The sequence below is a fragment of the Pollicipes pollicipes genome, unplaced genomic scaffold, assembly GCF_011947565.3.
Source record: "Pollicipes pollicipes isolate AB1234 unplaced genomic scaffold, Ppol_2.1 Scaffold_6686;HRSCAF=7923_pilon_pilon_pilon, whole genome shotgun sequence".
NCBI lineage: Eukaryota > Metazoa > Arthropoda > Thecostraca > Pollicipedomorpha > Pollicipedidae > Pollicipes > Pollicipes pollicipes.
Window position 1 is genome coordinate 6,379,560 of NW_023596921.1, and position 16,275 is coordinate 6,395,834.

Genomic DNA, 16,275 nt, shown 5'->3' on the forward strand with positions numbered 1-16,275 from the left:
CTAACAGCGGATGTCCCCGACCAGTGACGCGTCATCTCCGGCAGCGGCGGCCGCTTGCACCGGCCGCAGCGGGCCGGACGGGCCCGCCGGCTCGCTGGATGCGTGGTGGGCGGTCCGCCGGCCATCACACGGGAGAGGAGAGTGGGCAGGCCGACCACCGGGCAGCGGCGCCGATTCCCGCGGCTCATAGTGGCAAAGCTGGTGAAAAGACGGGGGCGGGGGCGGGCGCGGGGGCGGGCAGCCAGGCCCAGGCCGAAACCCTGCCAGACCGGGGAAAAAAGGTCAGGGAAACCCCACCAAAGCCGGACGCCGGGCAGGCGCCGCCGCCATCCGCGTGCCTTTGTGTACCGTAGGGCCGGCGGACAGGCACGGCTCCGCTCTGCCGGCGGCAGGGGGCGCACGTGGCGCTGAGAATGCCGCCGTGCGCGCCACGCTCGCCGCCCGGCGGCACTGGCAGCACGCCGGCGACGTGTCTGACGCGCCCAATGGCCAGTCGGGGTACCAGTGAGGCTCGAAAGGCCGAGGCCTACTCAGCAGAGCCCTGCCGTGGGGACCACGGTATCTGAGTATAACCGTATCGCGGCACATGTCCCGATCTGAGTGTCGAGTCGTACCCACAGGTAAAAATCGGATAGGCGACGATCAACAATACACTTGAACTCCGACCAAGGTGATTGACATACGTGTGGCCTCAAACGTAGTGCACATAAGTGGTATATTTTTCCCCCAGCAGAGCGAGCAGCAGAGCTAATGTATGTACACCAATCCTGGACGGAGCGCTCAGTAATGTATGCCCACGGGATAACACTGGCCACCCTCATCACGAACGACAGCACCATTCGGAATGTAAGCAAACATGCCGCGCTAATTAAGCACCAAACCGCCTGCACAAGAGCGAGACGTAACGACCGTGTGTCTGGACCAGACAAATGCGACGCGTCCGTCGGAAACGGGCATCCAGAACATTCCGGATGGAGTGAGTCACCGAACCTCAATAGCACGCTGTGCACACGATACACGCCATCCAGACAGCCGGAAACTAAACCCAAACATCATCCGCCACGTACTTTGAAGTGAGCGTCCCGACTTTTACGTACCTGGTAGTTATTGTTACAAAGACGCGTACGACTTCACCGATGCTACCAGTTTTCTCTCGAAATTTCCTGAATAGCTCAGAATTTTTATTTGAAGTGGCCGACCCTGCGGATGAAATATCATGTGACCCTCCGCTCAATACTATGAAAGTAATCCATTCCATTCGCCTTACTTTTTCAGACATGTGCGTTTTGCAAAGTCTGCAACACACTATTGTGTCAAAAGGTTTGTGCACCAAATGCTACGAAAGCTTTGAAATACTGTCTTAACAAAAATATATGCGAACATCAAGCTCTTTTCTCACCAACTCTGCGAAATGTTATAATATGGTTTTGATTCCTCCCTCGTGATGTTCAACACAGTGGCCCTTTGCGAAGCGCATTTTGGCGCTGGGAATGGGAGCATCACATGATCCACGTGACGCACTGGTTCAAACTTCAACCAACTAACTTCTCGGTAACAGGTCCTTACCCATTGGGCCAGTCACAAACGTTCTTTTATTCGCACCAGACAGGCGCGCACGGCGGTTTTCATAACGGCGGTAGTTGTGACTGCAGGTAAGAAGCATAGTGCTGTTGCACAGCACTGACATCGTAATCTTAACTCCAAACATGATTAAGAAAAAGATTAAGAATGATTAAGAAACAAATTTATGCCTTAACCGTGCTACCATGACTGCATTATTAACGTGACTAGTCCTGAGGTTTCACTACATTACGTTTTTGAAAAACGGCCCGAGGGTGAGACACTCTCGTAAAATTGCGCGCATACTATCTGATGGCCCAAACTCAACTCAATCGAGCGAGCACACGCGCTTGCAGATAAGGATCGCGCCGTGGAATCCCGGGTCTGCGAAAAGCGCCGGCATGCGGACCGGTCCCCTGCCCTCCCTGGCCCGGTCTTTGGCGAGACACCCCGCTGGCACCGCTCAGCACCCCAGCCTCAGCAGCCGCGTGCCGGCTGGCTCCTATCGATGCCGCCCTCCCGGCAGCGGACCGCCACCCCGGCTCAGATACCGCGCCGCTAGTCCCCAGTCGGCGGCGGCGAGCGCTGATAAGGCCACCGGCCTGCACCCCGACGACAGATAAGCGCACCGATCACCGGCCGCGCTCCGCGATAATCCGCCGCACGTGCTCAGGAAGCCTCCGATCAAGTGCTTAAAATTCTGGGACAGATGATACTGGTGCCATGTTCGGGGCATTTTATGTTTGACCACTCATGGGTCCAATGTCTGCATTATGGCTCAATGTTCCACGCCCTTACTGCGCTAATTTTGCGAGACGGCGTGTGCCGACTCATCGACGCGTGTCAAGGTGCGTTGGTTAGGAACGAAAGCTATAATGCCTCGCAGAGGACAACAGCTTCGAGTGCGGAATCGTTAACACCGTCCCGTCGCACCCACAGACCTGCACATCCAACATGGGCGCGGAACAGGGAAGGGGACATTCGCGCAGACAGGAGCATTAGCCCCCAACAACTTTAAGACTGGGGGGGGGGGGGGGGGGGCGGTGCCTCAATTGGGCTGACCTGGCACAAAATCAAGATAATTTTCTCGCAGTCTTAAAAAATGAAGATAACTTGAAATGCTTCTTCATAGAACTCAGAACATTTTCATTTGAACACTCGGCTTAGTTGTTTGAACGATTTTGTTTTACTTAAATTGATCACCCTTCGAATGGAATGCTCCACATTTCTGTGGGGATTACGACTGAAATAGCCATCTGGAAGATCATTCGGTGCAGTTTGCGGCCATGCCCTTCTAAGATCCAAGTCCCTCTAGTTCGTGAGCTGTACGTTGAGCTGTGTGTCATCAGGCGACCAACCTTGTCACGAGTGGGTGAATCGGGAGGCAGGCGTTTTTGACCAACTGAGCTATCGGGACCGATAGAAATCCATCCGTTCAAGTGGTTCGAACTGAATCTTTAAAAACAAAATACAGGAAGTAAAAAGGGAGCTTCTATCGTCTTATCTGATGCCTGCTTCAATATCTTAAAATGTGGAACATTTCCTTTTCGTGAAAAGCAGACATCTGGTGGGGCACTTCTCGTGATATTTTAATTGACCTCTTTTATTCGGACCAAACCAGATCACTGCAGCGGTCTTCAGAGCACTATAAGTGAATCGGAATGGCAGACGTAAAAATAACGCGTGCTTATCGCGGCAATAACGCGGAGTTACCGCGGGGGCTGCCTCGAGCACCGGTAAATATCGGACCAAACATTTCCTGACAATGCGCTCATGACCGACTTCACTATGAAATAAATGTAAACATTTTTAACACTTTCTGGCATTTCTGGCATCCTTTTTCCGGAAATCGTGAACGTGAAAACGGACGGAAGGTCTGAGGATACAACTGCTGCAGGATATTGATGATGTATGCTTTCCTCTAACATTATAAATCAATAGCCAAGTGAGCCTGTCAAATGCATATGAGGAACAATATTTTACGATTAAAACAAAAATATCCCATACTTAAGAGAATAGATCCGGTATCGTAGTTCATAATTGACGTACGATGACAAAAAAGGGCAGGAAGGGATTGTCTTTTTCGTTTGTTTCAACCCTAGCCACCAAATATGAAATCGTTCCAGCGCCTCCGAGATACAATATGCAGGCCGGTCCGGATGTTGACGGCAAACCAGCCAACCAAAATTGCTGGGGCGTCAGTCTGCATAATAACGAGGCCGAACCACGCGCTCGACAACCCAACATCCCCAACCTCAACCCCTCCAGATGTGTTTCTCAACTGATTTGGCCCGCTTAATTCAAACGAACGGCAACTTTTATTCATCCTAGTAGTTTTAACCCTTGGTGCTGTGCTTAAGCAGCATGTTAGTCGTGACCAGCCAACAACGAACGCAAGACCGTGAACTCGGTGCGATGTTAGGCTATTCTTCAACTTTCAAAATGCTGCTGGGGCCCTAATCTGCGACGGGGGAAGGGGAGGGGCTGACAGAGCCTTCATTAAAGAAGATAATCGACACCCTTGTCGCATTCCACAACTTCCGAGCATATCGGGCTGCAAAAAGAGCTAATCTTCCAGCCCCGACGCACAGCGACCCACTGTTGCGCGATTTCCACCACGTGCCTTGCTGGCCTGGGCCGATTGGGAACGAGCCCGGCGGCGTCCGCCCGACGGCGCGCACGGCCAGCAGCGGCCACCCTCGGACGCCGCGCCCAGGCGGTTAGATATCACCATCGACCGTGGGAGTAGCCCGCCAAGAACAACAGCACCGGAGGCGGCGGTGGTCGCGGCGGGGCACGGCCGACGCCAGGGTCGGGTCGGGCTCGCCGGGTCTGACTGGGACGAGTAGATAGGGGCAGAGTTCACAACGCGGCTGGTCCATCTGCCCCTGCCCCGCACGCCATTCAACCAAGCCGAACAATGGCGCAGACGGCAGAAGTTAGTCTGCATGCCCGGAAGTTCTTCAAGGGGGTCAGCAAATTGCAGCAAAAACATCTGGGCTGATACAACGCCGCGCTCGCCAGGGCGAAGTCGTTAACGCACCTCTCGCCGCCCCCACATTCCGCAGGTTCCCCGCCGGGCCTCCACAAACGGACGTGCCGGCAGACGCTGTAATAACGGCCAATTGAGCCGATTTCCCCCGCTCTCACGCCGGTGGCGCCCTCGACCGTCGCCCTCCCACTCTGCCGGTGTCCGGACCGGCGCGGCGGACCCGACGGACCCTTCCCCTCAGGGTGGATCGTGAGTCATAACAGGGGTCTTGAGTGCCCCGACCTGCCGCCATCACCACACGCCAGCGAGCCGCACAGGGCCATCAAGCCGAGGGCCGTCACTGACGCCGGCGACGGTCCGTCTCCCGGCAGGGGGTCGATACAAGGTGGCGCCCACAGCAGTAATCGTCAGGCGCATCCCACGCCCCGTGCTCCCCACCAAATTCCACGAACGCCGCGCACCACGTGTCATGTTCCCACTCTCACCACGTCACGACACATGTTACGCACGCGCTCCCCACCGGTTCACAGTCGGCCGCGCACGCGGCGACGGCGCACCCACCTTTCCACCGCGTGCCGTACAGCCGCCCTCCGCCGCTTCCCGCTCTGAACTAGACCGCGCGCGCCATCCGACACCGCCAACGGCGCCCGCGGCGCTGACGTCACGCATTACGCAAGACACCGGCCGGCCAGGCGGGCACATGGCCCGCCCGGCCGGCGGCCGCCTGCTCCGGGCTCTGCGAGGAATCACTTGGATGAGTGGTTCGGGGTGTGTCATGAATGGTGTTGACGTAAGCGAATGGTTGTGAATACGACGCTAATCGCCGATCCACGCCGAGGCATCCACTCGCGACAAACAAACAAACACGCTGACCGGGTGGATAGATATAGGTTGAAGCTGAGTCATTCCTCTGGCAACTAGCGGAACGGTACCGTCACGGGCGCCGATCTGCATTCTTTTGTGAGCCCCCCCCCCCCCCCCAATGCTGAGTTGATCCCCCAATGCTTGGCTTGGTCTTCCCTTCAATGTTTTTGGCTGGATGAAATGTTATGAAATGTGACAGAAATGTGGGTAAAAGATGATTATAACACAAAGATATCTTCTTTGATCTTCCTGCGTAGTGGCGTCTCGTACCACTCTCATAACAAAAAGTCATCCACAGTAATACACCACCTTCCCTTGGCGATTGTAATGTATGTACTGCGACGGTCAAAACACCTTCTTCCCATTTCTGCGAAGCTTTTTAGTTGCTCGCGTAGTCAATATGAAATAAGTCGAAGCACGTCGCCTAAATACTGCCAAGATGCAATTCCACGTCATCAATTCCACGATCATTCCATGTGGTTCGGTGACAATGGCCTAGAAAAGCCCCATATTTAATATCCAGCCAAGTTCGGCGCAGCGGTTTATTGAGAAAAGGCCTCACAATCTTTGTGGGGCTTTGAAAAAACGACCGGACCCGGCCTAATTTTTGGATGATCCTTGGTTTTGATCCGGACCTCGGATGATACTTACACCGATTACTGACACAGACACCTCACTTTGGTTCAACCTTTGCTTTTTCCACGATTTAACCTTGCAAACTTGACTTCCAGTGGCCTTTGCTGTGCGGCTTTTTTGGGTAGTGGGTAATTATGTGGCAGCTTCAAACCCTCAAAGTCTGGCGCACATGGCGTGAAGAGCCCGCCGCAGAACGCCAATTTTCACACTGCTTCCGTAGGTATTGGCAGACATGCAGTGGGTCGGCGACCTGCCCTGGCAACAGCTCGAACTTCGCGCGCCTGATAAAAAGCGTTTAAAAAAGGTCCCAAATTGTTTCGCAATTCGCCGAGCAGTAGAGGGTACCCCTGGAAAATAGGAGTCTTGCATCACCTTCAGTGCTGGAGTGAAATAAGGGAGGGGGGTGGGGGGGTGGAAGCAGTCCTTGAAGACCACCACAAAACTCCAAAGGCCACAAGACTATCGGTCACTGTACATACGTGACGCTGCAAAGCGCATCTGAGTCTACCAAAAAAAAACGAGGCAGGCGAATTACCTTGATTGAATTTCAAGCATTTCAAGGCTTGGAGGTTTGTACAAAGCAAAGCCTTGCTTCGAGCACGGCCACCACCAAGACTCATTGACCGGTAGCTTATCACAGAAAGGATGTTCGGAGGGCCCTAGCCCGTTCGCCGCTGTGTTGCGGCTCGGTCTTAGCGTTGCTGACGACGGGGATGGCATTCCTATCACACAAACGCCTTCGTGCATGGAGCTTCTAAGTTATGCAACTAATTTGGTAACGCAAACTCCGTCAAACGAGCATTTTGGCCACAGGCGATGCCAACTGCTTTAAGTCATGCGGCGGCCATAGCTATGATTTTATGCAGGGGCGCAAATCAAGTAACTGTATCAATCAGGTCACCCTATAGAGCCTTGATGATCAAGCCTGGTGTCGTGATGGAAAGATTATTGGAAAATCCACGGAATCTACAAGGGGTCGCTAAGAAACTGGAACACTTTCCCAATCTCGACAGCATGTAAGCAATCCCCTAAAAGTGACATAGCGTGGAACTCTGGACGTTGCGTCCAAAAAAACGCGCTTTCGCTGCACCAAGGCGGCGGCAGGCAACGAGTACGTGATGCACGGTCAGCGGGTCAGAGCATAGACTGTAGCGCGGTCTGTCGCCAGCCAATAACGGGTGACGGTGTGTAGCATATGTGTGGCCTATGTGTAACCGGCAAAGGGCAACCTCTCCCTCCTATTGTTGCGAAAACACGACTGCCATATTACAGTACGGGATTTCACTGGCTTCAGCTTGCTGGGCCTCAGCGAGTCCCAGTGGAACTGCCATCGCTTCTGCATAAACGACGACACTGCGGAATACATATCATGCGCTGGCAGTGGTGTTATAGGAATGCGTGTCCCGTCGTAGTGCGCTTTACTGCCGCATCAACAAGATCACTTCCGCAGATCTCCACGTGACTTGGGATCCAACACAGAACGACCGCTTTTCCCGCTCAATCCAGGGAGCTAAGACGCGACTGAATGTCCTGGACCAGTGGATTCGACGTGGAGAAGCCACTAACAGCCAGGAGGCTGCTCAAGGAGTTGGAAAGAATAAAATGCAACTTGCTATCGTCTACTTCAATGCAACAGAGAGCTTTGCTGATGGCTATAAGCTCGAAAGTGGAGACCGACGCGTGTGCAGACAGTGTGAATGACCGTGTTACGGAACCACATACAAGAGCGCACCCTACACCTGCATCCGTCTTTGAACCATCCGTGTAAGTCATCACGTATCCGTCAAAGGAGGCTATGTGCTCTAAGGCCGCGCCTTTAAGTTCCGTCACGAGAACGCGTTGCTTTTGCGTGTTTGATAGACAAACATCCACTCTTAGCGATGCTAGCTCCTCACAGGCTAGACATGGGTTTATATCTGGGATCTGGGATCTTCATGGGTTTAGATCTGATGCCACGTCGTATGTTGAAGCCGCTCGCGTCTCCTAATTCTCACATTCGCACACAAAAGGGAGAAGTCTGTGGTGACCGATAAAATAGAAATAGCCTTCGTAAGCTACGCGAAAACACTGCTCTGTAGGAAGGATGATTTGGGAACTGCGTCAGCTTGCCTGTGTAGCGCAGTTCCAGCATATACCTTTCAAATGCTAGTGAGGGATCGTGAGCCTCCCCAGAAGACAATCTATGGACAATGTCCGACAAACCCCTGTGGCGATGCGTAGTGCTGCGTCGTGCACTGTGTTACAAATGTGTTTGATCACGTCTCATGTGCCGTCATAGATAAAACAGCCGTAGTCAAGTTTTGAACGAATGAGGGAACGGTACAGGAGTGAGAGCGTCATCCTGTCACCACCGTATGATGTACGTCCCACGCACCTAAAGATATTAGGGGATTTAACACTTGTCGCAGAGATTTTTATGTGCTTTTGGTATGTAAGGCGTCGGTCAAATCGTATACCGAGAAATTTCTCGGTATTCTCAATAGCGACGCCTTGCCCATACAGCCTGATTCCCATTTCAGGAAAGTGACGGCGACAGAAATGAACTGCAGTTGTCTTCGATGTGGAAAACCGGAACCCGTTGAGCACTCTTCACTTCTCCAGAAGTGTGACAGGCAGCTGCAGCTGTCGCTCCATCGTGCCAGTAGTCGACGAGCCGCACCAAATAGCGAAGTAAAGTGAAAACTGTGCCCCTTTATCGTTTATCATCACTGCAAAGAGGATGGCACTTCAAACGCCGCCTTGAGGCACACCATTTTCATGCGGATATCTGTCGGAGTGATAAGAACCAACACACACCCCAAAAAATTTGTCAGTCAAAAAGTTTCATAAAGCTTTCCGATCCAGATGCCACAATCCAATAACTTTATCAAAATTCCAAGTCTCCATTTGGTGTCGTAAGCGTTTTCTATGTCAAAAAAGATGGCGCCGGTATGACGTTTGCTAATAAACCCAGCCCACACTGCGGGATTAAGAGCTAAGATGTGGCCAATCGTGCTTCTGCTCTTACGGAATCTACACTATGCATTGGTAAAAAAGTTTTGACGTTCTAAGGCCTATGAAAGCCACACATTGACCATCATTGCCATGAGCTTACAAAGCGAAGACGTAAGGGCGATCGGGCGATAGTCAAGGGCTTACGTTCCACTTCTCCCGGGCTTTAAGATAGGCACCACTATGGCCCCCCGCCAGGTTGGCGGAAAGCTACCTGACTCCCACATCCAGTTGAAACGTGCCAGCAGTGCTCGTAGTGTACGGGGAGGAAAATGTAGCATGCCATTGCGGATGAGGTCGGGTCCCTCCGCAATACTACGCAGTGAGCGAATGGCCGCTTGAAGTTCTATCATAGTGAAATCCTTGTACGTCAGTATGTCACCTGTATAAAAATTAACTTGGGAAGTTTTACATCGCGCCCTGTGTCGCAAAAACCGTGGATTGTAGGCAACATTTCGGCAACGGTCTGACAAGGCTTCCCAATGGTTCCTTCGACATCACTCGGGCGAGTGATGTCTTGACTTTCCACCCGCAGTACGGGAAGTGAAACTGGTGGGTGTAATCCCGCGATTCTTTTATTGCGGTCCCATACATATGACATTGGCGTGTGGCAATTCAGTGAGTTGACGTAGCTGCACCATGCACGTTTCGCCTCTCGTATAGTGCGGCGTGCGACCTCACATGCTTGCCTGAAGGTCATGGGGTCACAGTGCTGCTGTGACCCAGTGCAGTGCAGTGCACAGAAGGTCACACGCACTGCTGTGTTAATCAAAAGCCCTAAAACCTCTCCGATGAGCGCGAATATCGTCGCGACGATCGTCGTTCCACCGAGGTACAGAGATGCGACGAGGGCATCCAGAGAAGCGCGGAATGTATTCATCTGCCGCGTCCAGAACACGAGACGCAAATTCCTCCGCAATCGGAGTCACAGATTCGAAATCGCTAGAAAAAGTTTCCTTCGGGCGGGTATCAAATCCGCTCCAGTCCACCTTCTTGAAATTTCAACGCTGAGGTCAAGTGCCAAAAACAGCACCATTATGGTGCCGAGCCCGGACCGGAAAATGGTCACTTCCGAGAGGGTCCTCTGAAACAGCCCAAGTGAAGTGTGATACCAACTGCAGACTACAAATGCTCAGATGTAGCACTGACGATCGTCCTGACGGCAAAGTAAAATGCGTCCTTGATCCTGTTTTCAAAACACATATACCTTCATCACGCACGAAAACCTCACATAACTTACGGCGAGTGGTCGTGGCAGTACACCCACACACATAGCACGATGTGCATTAAAATCGCCTAAAACCAGCAGAGGGGGAGGAAGTTGAGAAACCAACTCTCGAAGTCCTGCAGATGGAAACGGAGTCCCAAGTGGTAAATAGAGAGAACAGAAAGCCATGGTGCGGCGGTTAAAATTTACTGTTGCTGCAACGGCTTGCAAGTCTGTTCTTAACACCAGACGCTGTGCAAGTACGCTTTGGTGTACAGCTAACAAGACGCCACGGTAAGCAACGGTGTCTGTTGGCATACCAGTGTGGAAGGTAGTGTACCCTTTCAGGCTGAAGGCTGCATCAGGTGTCAACTTTATCTCCTGGGGACACACAGCTATCCGGCAGTGCGCGCTTAAAACTGTCTGCGAGTCCTGGGTGCTTGACTTACACCTCTACAGTTCCACTGTAAGACTGACTGAATGAGGGGCTTTAAAAGCACTGTAATGTTTTAAAAGAACTCAGCAGCGCTAGAGCCCGGTTCATGGTTGTTGATTCTCTCTTCGGAACCCGTTCCCAAAGAGATTGGGAGGATCCTGGGGCGGATCCGACAACTGCCGCCATCTGTTGGCGAAATAGATCCCGGCAGACCACGCTTCCCGGGTGCCCCGTTCTAAACGGGGCTGGCCCCAGCGACGTCGTAGTCCTAGGTGGCGGTGGTGGCGGAGGGCCAATAGGTGGGTCCCTCCGCGGGTCGGAGGGGTCTAGTGGAGCTTCCACACACTTTCGGGGCGGCGGGAGGGCCTCCCCCATTGCAGCGGTCACCTGGTCCGCTCCAGACAGCCGGTTGGCTGCCTTGGCCCCACGGGCGCGCCTGTCTGCCTCGTAGCGCTCTAGTGTCTTTGCCGTTCGCGAGCACGCGCTCGCCAAGGTTGCTTTAGTCGTCGCGCTGGTAGACGAGGAGGCGGCCGACAGCGCCTGGTTACCTCGGTCATACCGAACTACCGTCCATCCACTGTCCCCTGCCACCAACGGCGAACCCCCCCCCCCCCCCCTCCTCCCCGCGGGGGGCGAGGGGGTTGGCAACACGGTCTTCTTCGACCGCTCCAGCGAAGAAGGGGAGGCAGGGCTGCCAGATCGGAGTCCAGCGCCTGGTTCGCCGATGCAACCAAGAGACCAAAAGACCTCAAGGACGCGACAAACTGCGCAGCGGTCATTTGATCAATGGAGGTCGGACGTGCGGTGGAGATGTCAGCTTTTTCGTCATATGATGTTCGAGGGTAGCTCTCGTCGTACAGTGTTCTGGCATCGCGAAAAGAGATGTCAGAGGTCTTAATCGAGATAAATATTTTTCTTTCACGTATGCTGGGCACGTGCGGTCGAAAGTCGTGTGCGGAGTCTGGTCTTTGTTACAGTTCACACAACACGCTCTATCTGAATCGCAAATTCCGTTGTGTGCTCGGAAGCAGCGTATTTCCCACAGGCAGACTTGTTGCGGCAGCACCGTTTAGTATGGCCAAATCGTCAAAAAATGTCAGTAAAAGCATCACATGGGGTTCGGGATGGAGAAGTGCGTCTTGACACGAGCGCATTCAACGCGTATTTCAAAAGGCAGATCCGGGTGATTGAAAGTCAAGATGGTGTTATTTGTCGGCAGCTGTTCACTTCCTTTCTTGATGGAGATCGTACGTGCTGCAATCACGCCGAACACTGACAACTCGTCAGATATCTCTTCTTCGCTGTCTTCGCTAACGTCGAAGCAGTTGATTATTCCGCTGGATGCATTTTTCGTCAGGTGTGGTGTTACTCGGATAGGCACAGAAACGTCTCGTTTATCGTCCTTGTCCCGTGCATCCATCCATCCTTGTGCGTGAATTCGGCTGCAGTCACCGCATGATCAGCCTCAGTCCTGTTGACGAACTCTGCCTCTAACCCTCCATCGCACAATCTGTCGCACTGAACGACATTTCCAAGTCAATCACACTCGTTCTTTCGCTGAAACGGCGAGAGACGAGAGACTCGTCTCATCACCTTGGAAGACCAAAATGCGGGGAGGTGGTGAATATTCTCCGATGCTTTCTATCATCAACGTGGTCCTTCCCCCTTTCAGGGGTCGGATGGTTTCTTGGTTATAAGATGTCATGCAAGTTTCAGTCAAGTTTCGGCGCCGGGGCTCCCCACCCACCACAGAGTCCATCTGGGGGATGGTCCAACACTGCCCCGGGAGGTGGTCGCCACCAGGGTTACCCCGGTGCTATGTGGGGCGAACGATACCGCCCACACGGCCAGGTATAACCGGGGAGACCCTTCCCCGTCCTGACCATGGCTCAGCGCCGTCGCCCCTTGACCTCTTAAGCCGCTGCGCACGGTCAGGCGCCCAAAGCAGAGGCCCATAAGGAGCACCCACCTGCAGCGCAAGCAACACGACGGTAGACTCGTATGGAGCCCTACGGGCCCCCCGCGCCCCCGGATATCCTGGCCAACGTCGATTGTTGAAGCGCGCTGCGCATGACCCATACGACGCGCCCCTCAGCCACCAGGATCCGATCAATCCGGGGACGCGGGCGAGGGGGCACGGCGATCCCGACAAAACGAGGATGAGAAATGGTGAGAAACGGCCGAATGCGGGAATGCAGGTGGTGGGGAGGGAGCGGGCGGAAGAAGGGAGAAGGAGCTCACGTAACGGCAGGGTCGCTAGGCCCGGAAATGAACAGCTTGCACTGTCCCCCCCCCCCTCCCCGCTGCCGGAGCTCGGACCCGAGGTGGCCTATTCCACTACACCGACCGAAGCCGGTGCCCCCTGCGGGGTTGGCCACAGGTGACGAAGCCGTCACCCTTGTTGGAAACACCCTCCCTTTAAAAATAGCGCGGATCCACGATGTCCACATCGCGGGATAACCATACTGGACGCCGTGCTCATTCGAAGGAGGCTTGCCGTACGTTAGGGTACACGGGAGTCACTTGCCAAGGATGGTTATAGTCACTCACTGCCGCCAGATGTGCGTCGTTCCGTGATCGAATCAAATAACAAACCTGTTCGACTTGTTCCGCTCGTCGACTCTCATGTGGCTTTTGCATGTTCCACACCAAATTCCGGAGGAAGGTTAAGTCCATGGTACCATGCCATTTACTGAAAACCGAACAATAAAGAGGACAACCAATTTTCTTGCTCGCCCTTTATCCGAAAAGAGGGCATAGGGGAGAGGGGGGGGGGGGGAACTTGGATTCACCACCGGGCCTTTGTATCCCTCACACAATATTTTTTGATGGTTCACTGCATACCGTTGCGTGCTGTAATAAAACAGACATGCTACGGATAACGAGCCCGGCTAACCCATTATCGGGCAAATTTCGTAATTTAAGAACATTTGTTCGGTTACGGTTTGTCGATGAAGCGAGAACAATATTCTTATTGGGCATGCATGGCCATGAACTTAACATACCTCACAGCCAGGCTGAGGACAATTTGGGTGTACCGTTTGTGTTTAATTTCTGTTAGTATGCCGTGTGGGCCAATGAAGTCAACTAAACATGAGCGAAATACCCACGTAAGATATCCTGTTCAAAATAACCATTGGAACACATGGCACGTTACATAATGGTCCAACGCCCTGAAGACAGCCTTGCCAAGTGTATCCATAGTGGCCATTTTCACGCCAACACTGCTAGTCAAGGATCTAATTTGGTACCAAATCTGAAACGCATTAAGAAAACATGGAATAATCAGGAGCGAAATCCATGGTTTGTGGTCCCAGCTTTCACTAAAGCCATAACCTTTTACTTCGGGGACGCGTTTGCTATGTTAGCAGCATCTATTCGACATTTCTGGAGACGAATGTCGAGCCGAAACAGTAAAAAAAAAAAACGAAATTGAGGTCGTGACCGATGACTCTTAACGGGACTGCTCAACATTCGTAAAGGGTTTTGGACTAAGATTGATATTTTCAAGATAAATCCTACTTTTCATAGTCACATGTCAAGTATCTCACCTTTTTGTGCTTCAAATCCGCTAGTTTCTCACCAGGCGCAAGCAAATTTGAGCACACTATTTCGCGCACTCCAATGGGAAGTCACCCACAGATGTATGACACCAAAAAGACGTCACACGAATTCTGCCTTCACAACGGCCACATTGTGTCAAGGTCCAGAAAACTATGACAACTGATGTATTCGTGTCTGAGGTACGTGGGCACGACTTGTCGCATCAGCAGCCAGCAGTTGGCTATCAGACACTTGACGCGCTACATGTAAGACATAATCGCGAACCGTGTTTTGTAAAACATCACACTGGCATTTGGGCAGTTCTAGTAGTTACGTTGGACAGAACGCTGGGAAAAAATGACTTAAGAATAACGCAGTAATCGATAACGCAAATGCAAATAAAACCCATACCATCACCAAAAAAAACAAAACAAGAACACCACAAAATGGACCAGAACACTCGCACATAACGATCGTCGGTTTATCTCAAGCGCCTAAATTAACGAGGCACCATGCGGCGAGTCGAAACACAATTGAGTAATCAATTCTTAGAGAGGGCAATTCTGAAATTGACAACCTGACAGCGACCCTAACGTCATAAAAATGTTCTATGACGGTATCATACGATGACGCATTATGGGATTGACGTATCCGATAACATCAAACGACGATGCGTTGAGGAGTAAATATACTAAATTAGGCACTTTCGGGACCTACAGAAGTCGTTGGCTCTTTCAACATGCCAGATGTTACGTGTGAGCTTTTTCCAATATTGATTATCTGGTGCTTGTCTCAAAATCTTCGTATGTGGAACCCTCCCTTCAAGTTTATATATGCGAAGCTGAAGCCAATGCCAGTGACCCCTCATCATGAAAAAACATAAAATCGAATTTAAAGCAATTGGCACCGAGCTTTTTCCACGCAAAGCCGAAGGCACCGACTTTCCATTTCGGAGACGTGAAGCCAAAGCCAAATCTATAATTTAAAAACCACGAATCCAAGTGGTAGCAGAATTTCGCGTACCACGTTGTTTTGGTAGCCAAACACAACATTCACCGTCTGCAAAAAAACAAAACATGGAAACTCAAAATATCATCAGGATTCTGCGCAGTAACTGAAACGGAGTGTAAGCACTACGGATGGAAAATTGTCAGAATATCGTCATCTTGTGTGTTAGCAATGCAGGTACACATGTTTCGGACAGGTGTTCACTAACTCAGGTGTTAGGACGCGCTCGGGTGGCTGGTTTGATACCCTTCGCTTGGAAGGGGGGGGGGGGGGCAATTTGACGATAAGATCTCAGGAACTAAGACACACAGAAACACCAAATTCACGGGGTGTACTGGCCTGTCCGTGAACTGACTTAGCTCAACTTTTGAGACTGCTAGGTCATGACCCTCAAACCAAACAAGGTCAAACAAGGTTAAACTCCAGGTTGTTCTTCAGAGTGCCCCAGAACCGAGATAATTGTTCTAAACAAACGGCCACATGCTCATTTAAGGTCAGTGACCTTTTTGCTCTTTTGAAGGTCATGGTGACTCAGATTCTACGAAGCTGCTTTGAGTTTTGCATGTGAATAAGCGACAAGAATTACATTATGTAACATGTTCCTAAAAACCTGACCAGGGCCATTTTAGGTTCGTGACCTATTCCGATATTTGAGAAGTCCATGGAGGATGTATGATGCCGTCCCTGTCATCAATCAATTCGAAATGAGCGTCAGAAACTACTCAACACAGCAAGCTCTAGAGTAATAAAACAGGTTGGTTTTGACCCTGGTCTGACCTTCATACCTGACCACAGGTCAGTGTAATTTGTTCGTTAAATTGCTCTGTTGCCTAAGAAAGTATTTCAGAGATGTATGGATTAGTCTATTAGTCTAACATTTCACTGTTGCATCACATTGAACGATTCCCTAGAAATTTACTTCGCCGAATCCATGGCCTGACTTTGACCTGGTCAGCGACCGGGCAAGGTACATCTACATTTTTTATACCAAACGATTTATAAATCACTTGCCTACAGCTATGCGTGGCTACGCCACGC

The 16,275-nt window shown here is 51.8% G+C and overlaps 1 protein-coding gene across 4 annotated transcripts in view; it reads right to left on the reverse strand.

Moving 5' to 3' along the window:
* Prx2 (Peroxiredoxin 2) overlaps positions 1–16,275 on the reverse strand; it is a 45,327-nt gene that overhangs the window by 15,938 nt on the left and 13,114 nt on the right. Inside the window, exon 1 of one of the 4 annotated variants that reach the window (XM_037230510.1) lies at positions 5,114–5,243. The exons of 2 other annotated variants lie outside the window; for them this stretch is intronic. In XM_037230510.1, the coding sequence (XP_037086405.1) occupies positions 5,114–5,221 (108 nt within the window). In that variant the 5' untranslated portion in view covers positions 5,222–5,243. Of the gene's footprint in view, positions 1–1,097; positions 1,188–5,113; positions 5,244–16,275 lie in introns of those variants that run through there. One more of the 4 variants, XM_037230512.1, reaches the window with a different exon arrangement.